Below are 21648 nucleotides of genomic sequence, written 5' to 3'. Positions count from 1 at the left end.
TGTGACTGTGCGTGTTTATGTGAATGTGTGAATGAACGTATACATATTTGTGTATGTCTCTGTGCATGACTGTGGGGGTGGGAGGGATGGGTTCTTTTAACTTTCTTCTCCTGATTTGATTTGATGTTTCTCTTTTTCTGTATGAAAAGCGCCAAATAAATAAAGGTTGATTTGATTTGATGGAATACTTAAAACTAAAAAATTGGCAGAAACTATTAGATCATTTAGGCATTTCAGATATACTCCCTTAGTTTGACAGAACCCATACGTTTTTGTTTTTGTTTTTGTTATTGAGTTCAATTCCGCTTGCGTCCCATCCTCCTTCTTGTAGCCTTCCGTCGGCCTGACGTCACATCCGTGCAGCCTGGAAGCTTCTCCGAGTACCGGGGCTTTTACTAGGAAGTCGTATTTGCATGTTATTTGAAGATAAGAAACAGCTGCAAACACTGGATAAGTTGAAAGGATAGTGCGACTTTTCAAGGTAACCGTTGAACAACAACACCACGGTCTTTATAAGATCGAAATATCTCACCGCCTCTGGTAAACGCGTATTCTAATGTTTAGTGTGTTTAGCATTTAGCTTAGCCTTCTTAAGTTAGCCTTGTTGCTAACGTTGAGCTAAATCCTAACAGCAAGGTGATGCTAACTAACGGCAGCTGGCTAACGTTAGCCGTCATTACTGTTAGCGTTAACATGTCACTACTCAAACTGTTGAATTAATGTTAACATTTAAAGCAGGATACAACTAACCTACACCAACTTTACTCGGCTATCGTTACGGACAATGGTGTTACTTATCTACGGTAACATTATGATGCTACCGAGCAAGCTAACCTACCTAGCAACTAAGCCTCTGCGTCTTTCTTCTGGTTTAATGCTTCCTCTGGTTTGGTGCTAACTACAGTTACACACTTGTCCTTGATTCCTGTTGCTATATTTGTACTTGTTTCTGGCGTTAAGGAAGCAAATTAAGTCTTTTGCTTGCCTTCAGCCAATCAAGTAATGATGATTTGATTTAAATTTTATTTGTAAACATCTAAAATAAAACTGTAATTAATATTTCACAACTAAAAAGTATAGCACATGAATAACAAACACTTGCTTCTTTTTTTGACATTTCCTAAAAGGAGTGGGAAGAAGTATACAGTTATTTAATCCCACCCTTTCTTCATAATTTATTAGTTAACAGCTTCCTCCGTCAAAACACTTATTTTATCTCTCTTTTTCTTTGTTATTGTTGTTTTTTGTTGTTGCTGTTGTTGTTGTTGTTGTTATTATCATTGCCGTTTTTGATGGATAGAAGTACTCCCCAATTGGAGAAATTCAGATGTCGATAACTAAACATTCTCACATCAGTACAGATTTGAAAGAAGTCAACTTTCTAATTAAAATAGATTACAAAATACAATTTAATTATCATATATGTCTATCAGATATACTATAATTTCTTGCACCTTTATTTAATTTAATAAAAAATGATAAATTATTGATATATTTTAGTATTCAAAATATAAATTAATTCAAAATTGTGAATAATAATAGGTACATATAATAGTGGGAAAAAAAATACAATTCTTTGAAAACAGATCTAAGGGATTCTTATCAAAAGTGTAAATAAATGAATACCAGCTGAAAGTCATTATTATTCATTTTATGATACAGGAACACCATGGAGGAACAAACTGCAGAGATAGAGGTGACCGTCAAAACACTAGACTCCCAAAGCAGAACCTACACTGTTGGTGCTCAGGTAAATTCTTCGGTTCCTACTGCAAACTCTGTGTGAGTGAATTCTCATTTTCAGTCATCCTTTGTGTAAGTCTGCGTCATGTCTTTTCCATATTCTGTTTAGTTGACAGTGAAAGACTTCAAGGAGCACATTGCCCCTTCTGTGGGCATCCCTGTGGACAAACAGAGGCTGATCTACCAGGGCAGAGTCTTACAGGATGAGAGGACTCTGGCAGACTACAGTAAGTAATCAAAGGGTCAATTACAGCAATGCGGAACTCGATTTTATAGTGTTTTTGTGCTCCTCCCTGTTTTGCTATTTTGTAATACGAGCGCATTTTCATAAAAAAAAGTTTTTCCTATATAATTATTATTTGCACATTGATTTTTTAACATTTGAATTACACACATTGAGTCAGTAAGAATTCATGGATTAGAGTTTTGCTGTTTTTTTCTGTCCCAGATGTGGATGGTAAGGTGATACATCTTGTGGAACGGGCACCCCCTCCACCCTCTCAGCCTGGCTCAGGGTCAGGAGGCACTTCAGCTGACAGTGGACCCTCCTCGTCCTCCCAGGGAACATCACAAGTGCCTCCACATGATCGCAACGCTAACAGCTACGTAATGCTTGGCACCTTCAACCTCCCTGTCAACATCATGGACCCCCAGCAGATACAGGTAGGTCTGCTTTGTGATTTGTATAAGGCTGTTTAGTGTATTAAAGGGGATTTCCACTGACTTCATACATCAAAGTCCCTTCACAGGTATTGGGGAGTACCGCTGAGTGTGTGAAAAAAAGTTGTATAAAGCCGTTCCCAAAGGTGCATTACCTCTGTTGTTGTTCTTGTTTAGATGTCAGTTCAGCAGATGGTGTCTGGTATGGGAGAGAATGCCAGGAATGCCAGAGTTACAACCAGCACTGCGGTAAGATGGCTGCTGATAGTGTACAATCCCACATAAGATTACCCTGTGGTTTGTTGATTTTCACTTTTTTTTTTCTATTTTAGAGCAATGGGTCTGTGAATGTGCACATTGATATGGACCAGCCAGTGCAGAGCGGGCCGAGGCTGCGGCTGGTTCTGGCTGAGAACCTGCTGAGGGACATCAGTGATGTTATCCACAGGATGGAGGTGAGAGCTCAACGTTCACATAACTTGAGTAACAAAGCTCCAGAGAAATTGCCGCCTTTTTATGAGTAACAAATGTGCCCGCTGTCTTGTGTCTTCTTTTAGGGTCAGCCGAGCGACTCGTCCACCCAAGCAGAGACCACTTCTGCTGCTGCTGGTGCTGCTGCTGGTGCTGCTGCTGGTGCTGCTGCTGGTGCTGGTGCTGGTGCTGGTGCTGCTGCTGCTCCCCCTCCTCCCTCATCCTCATCTACCACCTCAACTCCCTCTCCCTCTGCCCAGCCCATGGACACTTCCCCACCTCCAACAACTCCCCCACCTCCACCCACCTCTTCAGCACAATCTGAGGGACCAACACCCCAACCTGGACCCCAGTGAGACATCTGCTCTCTCTCAGTGACTGCGATTGTTACTTATGTCACATACTTGTGATTTTATTTTATTGTTAAACTCCAAACCTTTTTAAGTCGGGCAAATTTGAAAAGAGATCTTAACTTTGCAAACATAAAGCCGATCATAGGGGCAACATCAGGAGTCATTTCCTCTCATACTGGAATATCATATTGAAACTAACTTGTAAATTGATACATATATTCTACTGTCAGTTGCATCTTTCTCTGTATAGTCACATATAGTTTATATATATCTATGTAGTTTCTTTCTGTCCGTATAGTAATGCTTTATCTCTGTACCACAGTTTTGTGAACATTTGTTTTGTTTGGTTGTAATCGGTTATGGCCTCTTTCCTTCCCCTAGTCACCCCAGCCCAGCTGAGTTGGCGGAGATGTTGTCAGAGCTGCGGAGGGTGGAGGAGAGACTGCAGCCCTTCATTCAGAGAGCTCACACTATCCTGGAGACAGCCACCACTGCAGAATACAACAATAATACAGTAGGAAGCAACCAGCCAAATAATCATTCACTGGTGATCTTTAGTATATTTCTGAAAAATATCATTTTTATTAAGAGTCTGAAATATCCATATTCAAAAATTCTAAGATCACATCATCAGGTGTTTAGTTTCGGGGTTCAGGGGAAGCTTCGACTTAAATATAAAATCACTATTTATATTATCACCTGATTTATGTCCTACATTGTTTCTGTCAAACAATTAAATGATCCAGAAGGACCAAAAGCATGTGTGGAATAAATAAGCAGCGTGACAGATTTTGAAAGGGAAAGATTCAGATTTCTTTGAGTCTCTGCTGTTTCTAAGCAAGATATACACAAACTCCTGTTAAACAGCAAATTATTGTTTTCACACTTCGTTTTTTGTGGGGATTAATGTGTCAATTTGTGAGGTTTAGTACATTTTATCGTTGGACAGAGCCAGGCTAGGCGTTTCCCTCAGTTTCTAGTCTTTGTGTGTCGCTAGTTAGCCGGTTATTGGTGGTAGCTTCATATTTTCCCTACCGACACAAGTCTCCCCTCATCAAACTCTCACCAAGAAAGTGAATAATCATTAACCCAAAATGTTGAACTGTGTATTTAGCATAGATTATATAGTTGTCATTGAAGAAGTTGCCCAAGATGGTTTCTTTTCTGCCTCAGGAGCGAGAGGACGACCAGCGCACTCTCATCCTGACGTTTGAGTGTCTCCGTCTCCTTGGTAACGCCCTTGTGGCCCTCAGTGACCTGCGCTTGAACCTCATGAGCCCTGTGCCCCGCCACCTGCATGTGGTCCGGCCGTTTTCCCACTATACCTCCCCTGTCACTCTGCCTGGAACCGTGCACCACCACATCCCAGTGCAGGTAAGTGAATGCAAGCACATTTGAGTTATTACTATGAACCTGTCATCATGTAATCAGTTACTCTGCTTACACCTTCACCCACAGATGAACCTGGGTGCTGCGGCTAACGGCACAGAGGGACAAGCCCCGCCCACCCAGTCAGCCAGCCAGGCGGAGCAGGCAGGTCAGGGACAGACCTCCCCCCCACAGTCTTCCCCCTCCAATCAGCAGGCTGGACCGGGACAGGCTGGCCCCCGTGTCATCAGGATCAGCCACCAGGCAGTCCCGGTGGTCATGATGCAGATGAACACGGATGGTGTGTTGTCCCCTACCCGCCACTGATTGAATCAAAGCTGTTTGTGTGTCATTGTGGGACGGCATACCACATTACTGCATCCTCATGCACCCTGAACTTATCTGATTTACAGGCTCAAATTTCACAATATTTTTTTGTTGAATGATGACTCTTGTTAGTTCAAAAGCACTTGTGTGATAGAAAGTGATACGGACTGAGTTATTTAGTGTTGTATAACAAGTTCAAACTGTTTGTGTGTTGTTGTTTTTGTGTGTATGTGCAGGCCCAGGTGCAAACCCTGCTACAGCTGGACAGCAAATGCCTGGACAACCAGGTGAAGGCCAGTTAACAGCACATTTGGCACACTTCATTTTATATAACAGTAGTCGTGCGACACCACAGTACATGTCCAGATCATCTTTTCTTTTTTCTAACTTTTTGACAAGTCCAATTAAATATTGTATATCGGTTTAGATCAGAAGTATTCTTTTTGTGAAACCTGAACACCTGTTTCTGCTGAAAACACTAAGTCACACTATTCCAATTCATTGGTCTCTGTTTCCCCCTTCAGGTGCCCTCCCCCCTGACTTTATGCGGAATCTAATGCAGCAGATCAGCCAATATGCTGCTGCAGTAGCTACTAGCGCTGCCACTGCTACTGCTACTGCCACTGCCACTGGCCAACCAGCCCCACCACAGCCCACACCACCTGGCTACAGCTCCACAGCCAACTCCTCAACTACCACTACGGGTCCTAACACACCCACGACCACCCCTACTGCTCCCCCACCACCTCCTCATACTGGACCGCAACCACAGGCCAGGGTTGTGTTCACCCGACCCCCGTTTGCACCCAACATGCCCCCTCCAGCCTTTGGCACTCGGGGAACCACCATAAACGTGAGGGCTGCCATGCCGGGCCAGCAGCCAGGACAGGTGGGGATGTTTTCTGATTTGGTTCCTGTTTTTGTGGCTGATTGTCAACATGATTAAATTAAATTGAAAAATCTTTCTCCACAGGCTTTCAACCCTGCTGCTCTCAACCAGATGATTAGTGGACTGGTTGGACAGCTTTTGCTGCCAGGACAAATGCGTAAGCTCTTTCTTAAATTTGGATTTTGACTTTATTATCAGCATTTTCCTTTAGTAGTGAAAGCTTAAAGTATGGAAAAGTTTGGTCAAGAATTGCTGTCAATCAGTGATACCTAAATGTGTTTGTTTGTTTGTTGTTTACAGCTGGTCAAACAGTCACATCCTCCTCCTCCACATCCACATCCTCCTCTTCCTCCTTCTCCTCCTCCTCTCAAACATCCTCAGCCTCCTCCTCCTTTTCTTTCTCCAACTCGGGTCCAACTCCTCCGCCTACCGCGAACAATACTAGTCCGAGCCAATCTGAGACCACCAGTATGCCCCAGTCCCAGGAGATGCCCCCAGACCTCAGCCAGCTCCTGGGGTCTCTCCTGGGGGCCGGTGTGGGTCCTGTAGGGGCCCCTTCTATTACCGTCACCACATCTGGTGTTCCAGCCTTCATCCAGGGAGTGAGTGAATTCATGCAGCAGGTCAGTGTTTAAATGCTCAACTTGAGTGCACTTTACAGACTTTGTATATAATTTGCATATCATTCTGTACTCTGGTATTACGGCACACAGATCATGTGAAAGGAGTCTTGTCAGTACAAAATGTCCATTTTAGGAAATCGCTTGAACAAGTGCTTTCAAATTGAGGCAGATCTAATAATAATGTACATAACTATATTTATTTATTTGTTGGAGACACTGTAACCTTAAGTCATACAACTAGTTGGTGCTGATGAATATCACCTGAAATCAGAATAACAGGTTCTTTTTCATTCTAATCTAATATCTGTCAAGTACCAAAGGCTGGCGTGGAATACACCCCCCCCCCCATTTATGCTCTTTTGAAATAATAATTTAGCCAATTTGTGACTTTATTTTGTTCTTAATTGACTGCTTGTATTTTTATTTGAACATGAAAAAATGTGTCATTTGTTAAATGGAAAAAATGGTTTTGTAGAAACCCCATTATATATTAATATACTGTACATCGTGTCTGCACTAGTAAAGAAACATTTAGTAGTTGTTAGTGCACCCTTCCTCACCATGTTTCCTAATGGCCCACTAGAGGGCAGATGTGCTGACAGTGAGTCAGTTACTGTGTTATCCATGTAGTGCCTTCCATTTAAAGAAATCACTGCGTTTCAAGTAAATCAAAATAAACCTTCTTTTCTAGGCCCAACCCATCTTCTCTCCACCCCCACCTCCCTCTGGTACCACTACTGCTCCTGCTGCGGGACCCAACCCCACACCCAACCCTCCCGCTGGAGCCGGAGCCGAAGCCCTCAACCCGGAGCTGTTCACGGGCATCGTCCGTGGCGTCCTGAGCACCATGATGGGCTCTCTGGGCCAGGTCCAGAACGACACAGAGAGCATTGCCCAGTTCATGCAGAGGCTGTCCCAGGCCACTAACATTTTCATCAGTCCTGAGGATCCTACCGGTAAAGATTCAAATATAACATGTTGACAGCAGCTGAGGGTAACAGATCATGATGTTTCTCAGTCAAAGAGCACATCATAAAATGTTAGAGCTACATTTCACCACTTTGCATTATGTTATTTTAAATGTAATCTCTCTCTCTCTTTTGTTTTTTAAACTGTGATTCCCAGGGTTTTTTGGAGAGCTGCTGATGTTGGTGTGCCAGACGTTCACCATGTCCGACCTGGTGATGCTGCTTCATGGTCACCACGAGCCCCTCGGCCGCATCCAGCCTCAACTGTCCCAGTTCTTCACCCAGAACTACCTCAACGGCAGAGAGCCCACCGATGAGAACATTGCTGTCAGTACCACTCACCAGCTGGATCAGAATATCTGTTTTGCTTTAAAAAGTTTATCTCAGATCTTTTAATGCTACTTTTCATTTTTGGTCCCATGTTTGATGGTTTGCCTTTTTTGTTCATTTTGTGTAACTGATAAATAACTGATGGAGTTTTGTCTTCTTCACCCTCTGTGACGTTTGTTTCCTCATGTTCTCTGTTTCCATCCTCCAGGCTGCGGCTGACAGTCTTGTCAACGAACTGGAGGAGTATATCAGTGAGAGCTTTGTAAGTACTTGATGTCCACTCCTCCTCTACTATCACTGATAAAAAAAAAGTATATGATTACCGTATTTTCCGCACTATAAGTTGCACCTAAAAACCTTCAAATTTCTCAAAAGCCGACAGTGCGCCTTATAATCCGGTGCGCCTTATATATGGACCAATATTTAGCCACAACAGGTCTCGCAACTACGGTGAGCAGCCGCCGACTCTATTTTCCCCCGTAGAAGAAGTAACGTGCGGTGCATGTTGAGATATACGACTGCGCGAAGCGTGCCGTTTCATTTCCATTTGTGTGTTTGTGTAAAGAGCCCAAAATGGCTCCTGTTAAGAGACACGCTTACGACGCAGAGTTTAAACTCAAGGCGATTAGTCACGCAGTAGAACACGGGAATAGAGCAGCAGCCAAAGAGTTTAACATGAATGAATCAATGGTGCGGAAGTGGGGGAAGCAACAAGACGACCTCCCCTGACTGTGTTGTTGACATTCCCTTTAGCGCAGCTTCATTTAATGGATGCAGAATGTGACCCCAGCCTCGACTGTAGCATCTGTTCTATGCGCCTTATAATGTGGTGCGCCTTATATATGAAAAAAGTTTCAAAATAAGCCGTTCATTGAAGGTGCGCCTTATAATGTGGTGCGCCTTCTAGTGCGGAAAATACGGTAAATGTAGGGAAGCCCCGAGTCAACTCGCATTTGGTCCGTTTCTCTTTTCGACTGTCTGGAAATCTGATTTTTTTTTTACAGTGAAGGTAATGAACATAAACATTGTTCATGAAAATAATGTAGTTTAGTGTGAGACCTCGGCTCTGAATGTGAGCTGGAAGGAGTGAATAAAATGTTTCTTATATTTGTAAGTGAGGTGCATTGATGAAGGTTTATGAAGACAAACCCCCTGAGTTGATGGAGACGGCCCTAATCAAATGACATAATTCATTATTCGGACATTATTATATTTCTTCCCTACAGATGAAATTCTAAAGCGTGTTTAGTTTGGTTTACTCACCTGTTGCTCCCTGTGTAGTTTGTAAATGTAATGACAACACCTCTTTATTCGACTCCCGCAGAGAGAGTCCTCAGTCACAGTGTTGGAGGGCGTCGACGTCACTCAGACCAACATGTCCTTCTTCAGACAGCAGCTGATGCACATCGCCACACATATTCTGCGCTGCACAGGTAAACTTTAAGAACAACCGCATAAGTCATTTGGTCTCTGTGAGGGTTTGTGCGTGGATGTAGAGTAAATGTAGGTGGCAGCACGAGATGTAATCATATTTGGATCATTTATCAGGAATTCTTCTGTTAGGCAAAGAGTAAAAATGTAAGTCTCTGTAGGACGTTTATTGTTGTCTGTTTGCTAATATCAACATTTTTCTCATCCAGATGACTCATTTGGGCCTCAGCTGCTACAGATGTGCAACCAGGCATTGTTTGAGTGTCTTGCCCTGAACCTGCACTGCCTGAGAGGAGACCAGAGAGCCCTCACTGCAGTCATCAACCACCGGATAGTCAGTATACGATCTCTCACTAACTCACTCCCTCTCTTTCCAGTAGGCTGTAGGCTCCAGATGAAACTCAATTCAGCATGTTAGGCAAAGGATGTCTAGTGTGGTGCTTTGTGAAAATGCAAACTAATGTTATTTTGCAGTAGGCATCGATGCTGATCGATGCAGCGCTTTTGAGTGCTTGTGGCAGGGGGATTATTTTTCCTGACTAGCTTGCAAACATTGCAGCAAGTGAAGCCTGTGGAGCTTTGTTTTGGTCACAAGTTTGCCCTCTAAAAACAAAACATCTGATTTGGCGTATACTGCCTTTACCTTGCAGCTGTTTACGCAGTCACTGTTTATTTCTCCTGTCCTGCTTAAATCCACTTCGTAGCCTTCTTTTCACACATGTTCCAGATTTAGATTGATGGTCATATTTTAAATCATGTGGTGCTGGTACAGAAGAAAAAAAGAAAAAACTAATAGTGAGTTATTTGTTAAAACTTTTGTACAGACAATTGCACAAGATTTCAAAAGTGTCATGTTATAGTTGAACTTAAGTTGACAGCTACAGTATTTTGCAGCATGATGTCATCTCTACTCACCGTCCTTTAAAAGTTTTTGTGATGCTAGGACATAAATAACAAGAAGATAAAACAAAAACTACGAAACTTTAACAATTCAAAAAGAAGAAAGACAAAGTAGAGAAGAAACATCTGTTGTACCTGTTAAATAAAAGTATTCTTTTGTCTCGTTCCAGCGGCGGATGTCCAGTGACATCAGCCCCAGCCTGGTCAACTGGATGACCAGCATGATGACAATGAGGCTGCAGGTGATTCTGGAGCACCTCCCCATCACACAGGAGCAGATCCAGAACTACATAGTTCACACACAGGTAACAGAACAACTGCATGCCCTTTTCTTTTACATTTATGGATGGATCAAACCCGCAAGCCTCATTTACATGATGTAGTTTCTCAGTTACACTTGAATTTGTTTACCCCATTTTGTCTACATAACAGTAGATTTCACTTTTTATTGTCTGAATTTTACATTTTTCATGCAGAGCAGAATGCACCTGTAACGTCTTGCACGCAGAGAAAGAAGCAGTCCCTCTTATCTGATGGCTGTCGCATATCCTGTTACTTTGGACAGCACGTCTGAAATGGCTAATAAATATTAAATGACATTCTTTCACAGAGAGATCAGTCTTCTGCAGCTGGCACACAAGAGCCCGAACGAGCACAAAGTGCAACGGTAAGCACGGCGTATCTCTAATGTCCTCTTCAGATGAACTCAGCTCGACTTTTTATGCACCGCTCCGTCTTTGAGCCGCCTCATTTCGTTGTTCTCCACTTCCAAAGATTGGCGACACCCTGTCACCGGCTGCAGCCACCACAGCAGAGGAGGCCATGTCGGTGTCACACGACACAAGGGCGTCGCCACGGGAAACAAGGGTGTTGCCAGGAGACCTGGGAGCCACGGGAGGAGCCGCACCATTAGGTGGCGACATGGCAGCGGCAGGAGCTGAGGGAGGGCGTGAGGAGTCCGCTCGAGAGTCAGAGGCCTGGGCGGCTGCCGTTCCACCTGTAAGAGCACACTCCGTTTTACTGTTGTATTGATCTTTTATTTGTTTTCATGATTACACATGCTCTTTTGTAGCACCACGCTGCTTCACACACATACAGTGTCCTTGTTGCTCTACATAAGCATCATTTTTTTCTTTATATTTGTAAGAAATGCTTTCACTGAAGTCTGGAGTAATTACGACATTGTTTCTGGAAAGACACATTGATGTTGATTTGAATTATAATGCCACAAATGAGATCGCTCAGCCTGTTTTTAATTATCTTCTCACTGGTACTGAACCTAAAGTTAGGTTCATAGGCAACACTAGTCATTGTTTTATGCAGAAATGCATTTCAACTTTTGGTCTGATCCAAGTCATTTCCTTGCTGAGTTGATGCAGCAGCGGAACAGTGACACAAAAAGGTTATGAATGCTTTTTAACATTGAAAACATGCTCATGCTAACGCTTCTCTTCCTGCATGTGCTGTAGGAGTGGGTGCCCATCATCAGGTGTGATATGATGACCCAGAGGAAGATGAAGGCTCAGCCCCCGCTGTCCGACGCCTATCTGCACGGCATGCCAGCTAAACGCAGGAAGGTAAAAAGATTAGTTCTAGTCTCACATTGTCAGGAGTCTGGCTCCACCAGCTTATATTTCTGGGAGAGGGGGAAATGCTTGGGCTTGTTTGCTTTTCTTTAAACCAAGAGAGCAAAAGCGAAGGCCTGACATCTGGTGGAGTGTCAGATGTCAGGCTTCATCCCAGCATTGTATACCCAGTTAACCAGACTAGATCCATTGTAACTTTACTTATTATGTTCGAGTTTGGCTTGTCCTTACCTGCTTTACGGTGTTTGTGTATGTGTGTTTTAGACAGGACTGGGTGGTGGAAGCCTCCTCTCCCTCTCTGATGCTGTGAGTCAAGCAGCAAGGACAGCAGGAGTGAAGCCCATCACGTCTGCTGAGCGGTTACAGGAGGATCTGGAGACCCAGGAGCTGAAAGAAGCGTATGCAGAACAGGTGACTACATCTTCTTGCATGTACATTAGAACAAACCAGGGACACACCGCACATCATTTAGGCTGGTGACGGCAGCAGTTTGGTCCTCTGGTTTTTATAGTTTTAAATGTAGTGCAGGTTCCCCGTATGTTAAGCATTGTTTTTATTTTCGTACGAGATGAGATACTTTTACAGCTCAAACAAAAAGTTGAGTGATTGATGGACGGAAAATAAGCAGCGGCTATTTTTGGACTCAATTGTCAGTTTCAGGTACCACATTTTTTTTATTTTTTAAAGTTAAAGGCAGAATAATTGATAAATATTTGTTTTTGTTAGTTGCATCCCTTGAAAATAGTTTAAAATGGAGATAAGCCTTGTAAACAGAGTTGAACAGCCTGGCTTCCGTGTCCGTGCCCAATGTGGCCGCAAGTCGCCTTCTTACGTAATGCTCGTATGTCCCACCATGATGATGATGATGATGATGATAATAAAATCTTTTTCCTTTCAGGTTAAAGCAGACATTAAGAAACGAGTGAGGGAAGACCCAGATTTCAACCCTCAGACATCCCCCAACGCACACAGAGCCTTCTCCTCAGACTCTTAATCCAGTCCAACTGATCAGAAACCTGCGAGTCTCTCCCCGTTTCCATCTTTATTATTTCTCGGATCCTTATTTGACTACCACTCAACGCAGCTTCACCCTCCAGAGCCGTCTGACGCCTTTTTAAGCAGTCAGCAGCTCTCTCGACTAATCGCCCCATGCTAATGTGACTACTTCTCCCAGTGCCTATTTATTTCTCCATGTTTGTTTTGGTCCAACTCTTGCTGAGAGAACGTCCCTTTATGAAGTCTGACTTAATCTGGATACACCTGTACGTCTGTATGTTGTTGTTTTCTTTGCCCTCATATCCTCGTGTTTGTTTCGTTAACATGGAGCCTGAATTCTTCTTATTTAGTGGACTTTAGCCTTCCTGTCAATACTCTATACTTTCATGTGATGAACATGCTGTTTGGTGCATGAATGTACAGTAAGCGTAATAAAAAATCTTGATACAAGAGTCCTCCTTTTAATCTGAGTGTTATCTGCTGTGGACGTGTTATAGTATAAACCGTATCTGATGGTAGAAGAAGCACTTATCATTTACCCACGTAAGTATTGCCAAAATATACTAAACTTACTCATTTTTCACATTGCAGAATATTTATTCATGTATATGTTTGTAATTATTGATGCATTAATGTTGCAGCTGATCACGGAGGTGCTAATTGTAATGAATACGCTGCTGATTGGCTCAAGCTGATACAGTTTAATTGTTGATAATATTTTGTCTGGATATGTAAAGTAACATTTATCAAATAATGTAATAAAAAGTAAAATATCTCCCTCTGAAATTCAGTATGAAATGGTAAATGTGCCTCAAAATTATACCTATAATTATTACTTTATTACTCCTTTATAACTTTCCACCACTACAAAACTACCAGCTGGTGAACGCTGTTGCTGTTCGTCCACCAGAGAGCGCTCAAATGTTATTTCTACCATAAGAAATGGAGACATCTCTTTATTAGCTACACTTTAAAATGGATCCAAATGTTTTGTTTGGGAGTTTTACACAATGTAAAAACAGGATCGTGTCTGTGGGAGCTGCACAGCTGCAGACGGTTCAAATATGTTTGTGAAGAATCATCTCCGTTTATGAAGTGATCATATTTCTGCTGTTAGCATTAATAAAAACTTTCATTTTTAATAATAATAATAATAATAATAATTCATTTATTTTATATAGCGCTTTTCAGAGACCCAAAGTCGCTTACAGAGTAGGACAGGTAATATACAGACGATAAACAACAGGAGAAAAGGATGACAAGGATGACAGGGAAACAAGGCGAAGGGGGCATGGGGTAATGGTGATACAGACAAGTAGCCAGAAACAGGTACAACAATAGAGGTGGGGGGATGGATTGGAGAGCAGTGCGGGGGGAGAGGCCAGGAGTGAATGTAGTTATGGGTAGGGGAGGTTGTAGGCTTGTGAGAAAAGGAAGGTTTTTAAACGGGATTTAAATGTTGTGAGTGATGGAGAGTCGCGGATGGGCTGGGGGAGAGATTTTTCCAAGATAAGTTACAACAATTAAGCTTTTATCGAACCGATATGGATTTTATTAGGGTTTAATATCAGCAGTCCTCTCTTTCTGTCATATGTAGCACCTGTGTCCAACACATGAATCATTATTATAACACACTTACATGAGTTTAGATGCATAAACAAGAATACGGTCGCCTCACAGCGAGAAGGTTCCGGGTTCGCATCCCGGCTGGGGCCCTTCTGTGTGGAGTTTACATGTTGTCCCCGTGTCTGCGTGGGTTTTCTCCGGGTTCTCCGGTTTCCTCCCACAGTCTAAAGACGTGCAGGTGTTCGGTTCATTGATGACTCTAAATCACCCGTAGGTGTGAATGGTTGTCTGTCTCTCTCCGTCTCTATGTGCCCTGTGATAGACTGGCGTCCTGTCCAGGGTGGACCCCGCCTCACGCCCGATGTCAGCTGGGATCGGCTCCAGCCCCCCGCGACCCAGACAGGGTAGTAGTATTTTTTTAAATAAATACTATGACTTTTCTTCCCAGCTTTAGACAGGCTCTCCTATGATTTAAGCATTTTTTGGACATCTTATATTTTCACTTTTTGACACTATAATTTCATCTTTATGCTTATTTTTAGGACACTTTTATGACTTTTCCACGACTTTTTTAAACAAATGATGCCAGGACTGATTTAAGCATTTTTGGACATCTTATATTTTGACATTTCTTGACTTTTTCAACATACTACGATTTTTTTTTGACATTTTATTCGACACACTTCTCTCTGACTTTTTAGATATGCTGTGCTATAACAGTTGAATATCAAATCCAGGAACATATAGAAGTTCGAGACACTGGTTTAGTTCGGCTCTCTATGACGGATTTAAGCATTTTTTGGACACATTATATTTTCACTTTTTGACTTTCACTTTATTTTTAGGGCACACTTTTTATGACTTTTCCTGACTTTTTTCAACAAATTATGCCATGACTGATTTCATTTTTTGGATATATTATATTTTGACATTTCTTCACTTTTGGGGCAGCAGTAGCTCAGTCCATAGGTGACAGGGCTGAGAACCACAAGGTTGCTGGTTCAAATCCTTGTGGGAGCAAGGCACTGAACTCCAAACTGCTCAGGGTGCTGATCACTGGCAACCCTTGCTCTGACATCTCTTCGTTAATTGCATGTATAAGTCATGTGTGTGTATTTCAGGCCTGTGTGTGTAACACGATTAAAAATAATAGAGTGAAGAAATCAAATGTCCCCGTTGCAGGACTAATTCTTCTTTTTCAACATGACTTTTTTGGGCATTTTTCCCAAAACACTACAACAGTTAAATATCAAATCCAGGAGCATACAGAAGATTCAAGACACTAGTTATTTATTGAACATCTTCACATGTGACTTTATTTCCATTAACTTCACCTCTGCATGGTTTACAGCATGCCAAGTGCCATTTAACAGTAATAAGTTCGGTTATACCAAATGTTTAATACTTTTCATAATAATTGACAGGTCAAAGGTCGCACTTCGGCAGCAAATGTACTTTTTCTTTTGTGACAAACGCTTTCTCAGCTATTAGTTAAAAAAAAAAACACAAATCATCATCATCATGAACATGAACACCACTTTTTCTTCCACCACCGTTTTCCCGACACAATTTCAACACAACAGTGCTCTTTTTCTTCTCAGACATGAGTGAGTTCAAAGGTGCAGTGTCCTTCATGAAGGAAATGGGAGAAACAACGCTGCAATGAAGTACAGGAAACTTTATACAGAATACACCAACTATGACATTCAACATCTCTCTCTGACTGTGGAGTTCCTACATGGAGTGCAGTTGTGGCAGGTGGCTTATAAACAGCCCAGTTTATCAGCAAGTTTGGGTTAAAATCCATCCAACAAGTTCTCTCTTTTTTTTTAATCCTTAGACTCCTTTGACCAAGACCACGGTCTGCCCGGCCTCGGCCTTCTGGGAACAGTTGTTTGTGTTTTTGGCATTGTCGGTTCGGGGGCGGCGCAGGTTCAGGAAGCTGAAGCGTGCCTCCAGGCTGAAGCTCTTCTTGATGCTGGACGTAGAGCTGCTGCTGTTGTTGTTGGAGGCTGGAGCGTTGTCCAGACGCCCCTCTGCACCTTCTGCCCGGTCGCCTGCAGCACAGGAGAAGGTCAGTCAATGGTCAAGGTTTTCTTTTTTTTCATTAATAATTAAAGACTGAAGTTTTTAAGCTTTTTAAGTTCTGTCTTTCAGACACTGAGAATAAAACCAATTGAGCATTGATAATGTGTCCAAAAATGAAGAAAAAGTCAGTATAGTGTGTCCAAAAATGAAGAAAAAGTCAGTATAGTAAGTTCGAAAAATGAAGAAAAAAGTCAGTATAGTATGTCCAAAAATGAAGAAAAAAGTCAGTATAGTATGTCGAAAAATGAAGAAAAAAGTCAGTATAGTGTGTCGAAAAATGAAGAAAAAAGTCAGTATAGTATGTCCAAAAATGAAGAAAAAAGTCAGTATAGTGTGTCCAAAAATGAAGAAAAAAGTCAGTATAGTATGTCGAAAAATGAAGAAAAAAGTCAGTATAGTGTGTCGAAAAATGAAGAATAAAGTCAGTATAGTATGTCCAAAAATGAAGAAAAAAGTCAGTATAGTGTGTCCAAAAATGAAGAAAAAAGTCAGTATAGTATGTCGAAAAATGAAGAAAAAAAGTCAGTATAGTGTGTCGAAAAATGAAGAAAAAAGTCAGTATAGTATGTCCAAAAATGAAGAAAAAAGTCAGTATAGTATGTCGAAAAATGAAGAAAAAAGTCAGTATAGTGTGTCGAAAAATGAAGAAAAAAGTCAGTATAGTATGTCCAAAAATGAAGAAAAAAGTCAGTATAGTGTGTCCAAAAATGAAGAAAAAAGTCAGTATAGTATGTCGAAAAATGAAGAAAAAAGTCAGTATAGTGTGTCGAAAAATGAAGAATAAAGTCAGTATAGTATGTCCAAAAATGAAGAAAAAAGTCAGTATAGTGTGTCCAAAAATGAAGAAAAAAGTCAGTATAGTATGTCGAAAAATGAAGAAAAAAAGTCAGTATAGTATGTCGAAAAATGAAGAAAAAAAGTCAGTATAGTATGTCGAAAAATGAAGAAAAAAGTCAGTATAGTGTGTCCAAAAATGAAGAAAAAAGTCAGTTTAGTATGTCGAAAATGAAGAAAAAAAGTCAGTATAGTGTGTTGAAAAATGAAGAATAAAGTTAGTATAGTATGTGAAAAATGAAGAAAAAAAGTCAGTATAGTATGTCCAAAAATGAAGAAAAAAGTCAGTATAGTATGTCGAAAAATGAAGAAAAAAGTCAGTTTAGTGTGTCGAAAAATGAAGAAAAAAGTCAGTATAGTGTGTCGAAAAATGAAGAAAAAAGTCAGTCTAGTATGTCCAAAAATGAAGAAAAAAGTCAGTATAGTATGTCGAAAAATAAAGAAAAAAGTCAGTTTAGTATGTCGAAAAATGAAGAAAAAAGTCAGTATAGTACGTCGAAAAATGAAGAAAAAAGTCAGTATAGTGTATCCAAAAATGAAGAAAAAAGTCAGTATATTATGTCCAAAAATGAAGAAAAAGTCAGTATAGTAAGTTCGAAAAATGAAGAAAAAAGTCAGTATAGTATGTCCAAAAATGAAGAAAAAAGTCAGTATAGTATGTCAAAAAATGAAGAAAAAATGTCAGTATAGTGTGTCGAAAAATGAAGAAAAAAAGTCAGTATAGTATGTCCAAAAATGAAGAAAAAAGTCAGTATAGTGTGTCCAAAAATGAAGAAAAAGTCAGTATAGTGTGTCGAAAAATAAAGAAAAAAGTCAGTATAGTATGTCCAAAAATGAAGAAAAAAGTCAGTAAAGTATGTCGAAAAATGAAGAAAAAAGTCAGTATAGTATGTCGAAAAATGAAGAAAAAAGTCAGTGTAGAGTGTCGAAAAATGAAGAAAAAAGTCAGTATAGTGTGTCCAAAAATGAAGAAAAAAGTCAGTAAAGTATGTTGAAAATTGAAGAAAAAAGTCAGTCTAGTATGTCCAAAAATGAAGAAAAAAAGTCAGTAAAGTATGTCCAAAAATGAAGAAAAAAAGTCAGCATAGTATGTTGAAAATTGAAGAAAAAAGTCAGTATAGTATGTCCAAAAATGAAGAAAAAAGTCAGTATAGTATGTCCAAAAATGAAGAAAAAAGTCAGTATAGTGTGTCAAAAAATGAAGAAAAAAGTCAGTATAGTATGTCGAAAAATGAAGAAAAAAGTCAGTTTAGTATGTCGAAAAATGAAGAAAAAAGTCAGTCTAGTATGTCCAAAAATGAAGAAAAAAAGTCAGTAAAGTATGTCCAAAAATGAAGAAAAAAAGTCAGTATAGTATGTTGAAAATTGAAGAAAAAAGTCAGTATAGTATGTCCAAAAATGAAGAAAAAAGTCAGTATAGTATGTCCAAAAATGAAGAAAAAAGTCAGTATAGTATGTCCAAAAATGAAGAAAAAAGTCAGTATAGTGTGTCGCACACACAGACCCACACACTCCCATCACCCACCTCTCTCCAGGTCGCATTCTGGTGACGACGCTCCGCTGCACTCGCTGCGAGGCCCGAGCACCGGCGAGATGAGGCCGAAGTCGGACAGAGACACGGTGCTGGGGAGGTCCAGACTGCAGGGCCTGGATACGGGAGACGGGGAGGAGGAGGAGGAGGAGGGAGTGGGTGACGGAGAGGCGGAGGAGGACGTGCAGGAGGAAGAGGAGGAGCTGGCGAAGGGGCAGGGCGACAGGAGCTCCTGAGGGCTGCTGGGAGACGAACCCAGGCTGCAGGTGGAGCGAGTCTCAGAGTCTTCCTCCGACATGACGCTGCTGCCGCCGCAAACGTCGTCGTCGAAACACACGGACGCCACTGCGGGAAGAGGGGAAAGATGGAAAAGAAGAAAGGAAAGGGGGACAAAGAGCAATGAGAAGGAAAGGGAAAATGAAGGGAGGGAGGAGAAAGGGAAGATGAGTGAAAAGAGGATGAACAAAGAGAGTGAGGACGACAAAAGGAAACAATAAGGGGAAGATGGAGTGATGAAAGAAGGAAGGAAGAAGGTAGAAAGGGGTGGAGGGAATATGAGAAAAGAAGAGAGGAGGATGGTTAAAGTAAAGTACAAAGTATAAAAACAATAGATTAAAGGAAGAGAGGAACAAAGGAGAAAGGGACGAGGGGACAGAAAGATGAAGAAAGAGGGATGAGGGGATAATGAAGGAAGAAAGAAGAGGGGAAGATGTGGAGAAGAACAGAATGAAGGTGTGAGTATGTGGAGATATAAATAGAAGAGAGAAACCGTCACATCCCTCCCGGCGGAGGCGTTTCATTTTCCCCGACATAAATCAAAGCACACGAACGCACCGCCAGTGTGTGTTGTTCTGTTCAGCCACAGCAGCATTAAGGTTAACTTGTAATCACAGCCTCCACCGCTCTGCCGTTACCATGGAAACGCCCCCCCCCCCCGTGTATCCCGGGGGTCGAGGCCAACGCTGACGCCGAGGGCACGTTTCCATTTCATTTTCCTTCAAACGCTCTGCAGCTCTTCTTCGTTGAATCATCATCAGTGCAGAAGATTAATCCAATTTAATGTTATTTACATTATTTAATTTATTTACATTATTTAATTTATTTACATTATTTAATTTATTTACAGTGCCGAATCACAACAAAGACATCGCAAGACACTTTAGGTATAAACATATAAAGTAGGTCTAGACCACATTTATGATTTACAGAGACCCAACAATTCCTCCATGAGCAGCACAGTGGCAACAAAAATGAAATGAAAACATGTCTTATGCATTTCAAATTTATTTCTTTGCTGTGCTCTTTGTCATTGGTTAATAAATGCAGTTGTTAAGGAAAGTCATGGTCTAAGTTTGATGTGGGGACGTGGGGTAAAACGGTCTCACTTCAGGAGATCCCTGTATTCTACCAGGAGTGGGAGGGGTTACTCGATCTACGCGCTGCCGTCACCTCCCTGTCTCCGTGTGCGTGCTACGTAGCTTCCTGATATCGCAAAATTAAAGCTGCAGTGGGACACGTTTGTTTGATCATATCCACTTAAGCCAACACTTTGCTCCGATAGAACAACATAAGTCATCCAGGGTTAGGAAAAAAAACACGCCTCTACGTGTATCTAGAGCTTGGTGTTTGAAAAATTGACGGGGCCCGTATCATCCTGTCCACTCAGCGCAGTGATGCGTGAGTGCTGACGCATCAGATCCCCCCCGCATGTTACAATACCACTTGGCATACGCTAAATGACGTTAGCAGTTGCTATCTATGAGTAAGTTAGCCAGCCTACCTCAGTGTAGCGTGTACTCCATGCCATTTATTGAGACAGAAGAGACCGACGCATTCACAGTAGTCTGGTGCACGCGCACTGACGAGCACTCGATGGGCAGGAGCTGAGGAGCTCGGTGGTAGAGGGGGAGGGGCGTGAGAGTTGTAAACGCAAGACTTGCCGACTGCAGCTTTAAGTAAACAGGAATCTAAAGGACAGAATTGATTATTTAAAAAAAGTGACCAGAGTGCTTCTTCGAGCGCCTCCATGTTCAAAAACATGTGGAAACTCCGTATTAACAGGATATGATGGATTATCAACACGGGACGGGATTAGTTTGACAGACAGGACTAACACCTCTGTTAAAATGACCATACCCCACGTCCCCATATTAAACTGACCCCAGCTGAAAAGGTTTGGGAAGCCCCGCTCTAGAAGTTAAAGAAGAAGAAAACATCTCATCTCATCTCATCTCATCTTCATCCGCTCATCCGCTTATCCTGAGGCGTTCCCAGGCCAGCGTGGAGATATAAACTCTCCGACTGGTCCTGGGTCTTCCCCGAGGCCTCCTCCCAGCTGGACGTGCCTGGAACACCTCCCTAGGGAAGCGCCCAGGGTTCATCCTTACTAGATGGCCGAACCACATTTGTTTACTGTGTTTCTGTTCAAACCTCTGTGTATCCACCACTTTCAAACTAACTGGACATGAAAACAAACCCCTCGGCTGTGTTTTCTCAACAACAGTGACGATTCTATTTACTGCTTTTAAGTTCTGCTCTCCACGCTTTCATCCGTCTGTCTCGCTCTCGTCTTCACAGCATATTTGAAGTAAATAGCTTGAAACTCAATTCTCCCTTTAAACGGATTTCAAGTTGACTGTAGACGCTCAGCCGTCGCCTCTGAAGTCCTTTAACGCTCATCAGACTTTCCAAGAATTACAAACCAGGAATTCATGGAAACACACAAGAGCTCTGTGTTTTCTCTGCCCTACATACTGACGGAGGCCTCGTCTCCACGTCACCAGTGCTTCTACAGTAGGTGGAGCTGTGGCTACACAGGAACCAGAGTCTGCCTCTTAACATCGTCACAGAGCAAAGACCCCTTTCAAAAAATGTTTCTGATGAAGGAATACGATTTCTGTGTCAGTTTTCCCTCTCGTGTCACATGCTCTGTCAGTGCTATCCTAAAAGTTACTTTACTGGCCCAATTTAACACTAAAGGAGAA

The 21648-nt window shown here is 41.8% G+C and overlaps 2 protein-coding genes across 3 annotated transcripts in view; one reads left to right on the top strand and one right to left on the bottom strand.

Annotated features, from left to right (window-relative positions):
* Positions 1-384: 384 nt before the first annotated feature.
* LOC310950396 (large proline-rich protein BAG6-like) lies at positions 385-13100 on the top strand. Of its 2 annotated transcripts, XM_083918187.1 has the most exons (25): positions 385-481; positions 1663-1750; positions 1853-1970; positions 2192-2406; positions 2581-2652; positions 2736-2858; positions 2961-3226; positions 3609-3741; positions 4401-4601; positions 4686-4896; positions 5159-5209; positions 5447-5811; positions 5896-5968; positions 6112-6434; positions 7126-7390; positions 7560-7729; positions 7941-7994; positions 9057-9165; positions 9373-9497; positions 10234-10368; positions 10674-10730; positions 10838-11062; positions 11533-11640; positions 11914-12060; positions 12548-13100. In XM_083918187.1, the coding sequence occupies exons 2-25, from the start codon at positions 1670-1672 to the stop codon at positions 12641-12643; spliced, it is 3723 nt and encodes a 1240-aa protein (XP_083774313.1). In that variant the 5' UTR covers positions 385-481; positions 1663-1669; the 3' UTR covers positions 12644-13100. The 2 variants fall into 2 exon arrangements, with proteins under 2 accessions (XP_083774313.1, XP_083774314.1); XM_083918188.1 differs by lacking the exons at positions 385-481; positions 1663-1750; positions 1853-1970; positions 2192-2406 and having other exon boundaries at positions 4481-4601.
* A 2460-nt stretch (positions 13101-15560) lies between these two features.
* Positions 15561-21648, bottom strand: part of sh3bp5b (SH3-domain binding protein 5b (BTK-associated)) — a 38717-nt gene continuing 32629 nt past the window's right edge. The window contains exons 8-9 of the mRNA XM_083918191.1: positions 18659-19009; positions 15561-16268 (exon numbers count right to left, since the gene is read on the bottom strand). Of these exons, the coding sequence (XP_083774317.1) occupies positions 16048-16268; positions 18659-19009 (572 nt within the window). The 3' untranslated portion in view covers positions 15561-16047. The remainder of the gene's footprint in view (positions 16269-18658; positions 19010-21648) is intronic.

This window comes from Echiichthys vipera (assembly GCF_963691815.1).
Source record: "Echiichthys vipera genome assembly, chromosome: 8".
Classification (NCBI taxonomy): domain Eukaryota; kingdom Metazoa; phylum Chordata; class Actinopteri; order Perciformes; family Trachinidae; genus Echiichthys; species Echiichthys vipera.
This window is presented reverse-complemented; position numbering and strand designations above follow the sequence as displayed.

Bases quoted from the DNA above. Each gene is read 5' to 3' on its own strand.
- LOC310950396 (XM_083918187.1), top strand. From the start codon at position 1,670: ATGGAGGAACAAACTGCAGAGATAGAGGTGACCGTCAAAACACTAGAC. The intron at 1,971-2,191 runs GTAAGTAATCAA...TTTCTGTCCCAG, and splicing joins GAGGACTCTGGCAGACTACA to ATGTGGATGGTAAGGTGATA. The intron at 5,210-5,446 runs GTGAAGGCCAGT...TTCCCCCTTCAG, and splicing joins GCAAATGCCTGGACAACCAG to GTGCCCTCCCCCCTGACTTT.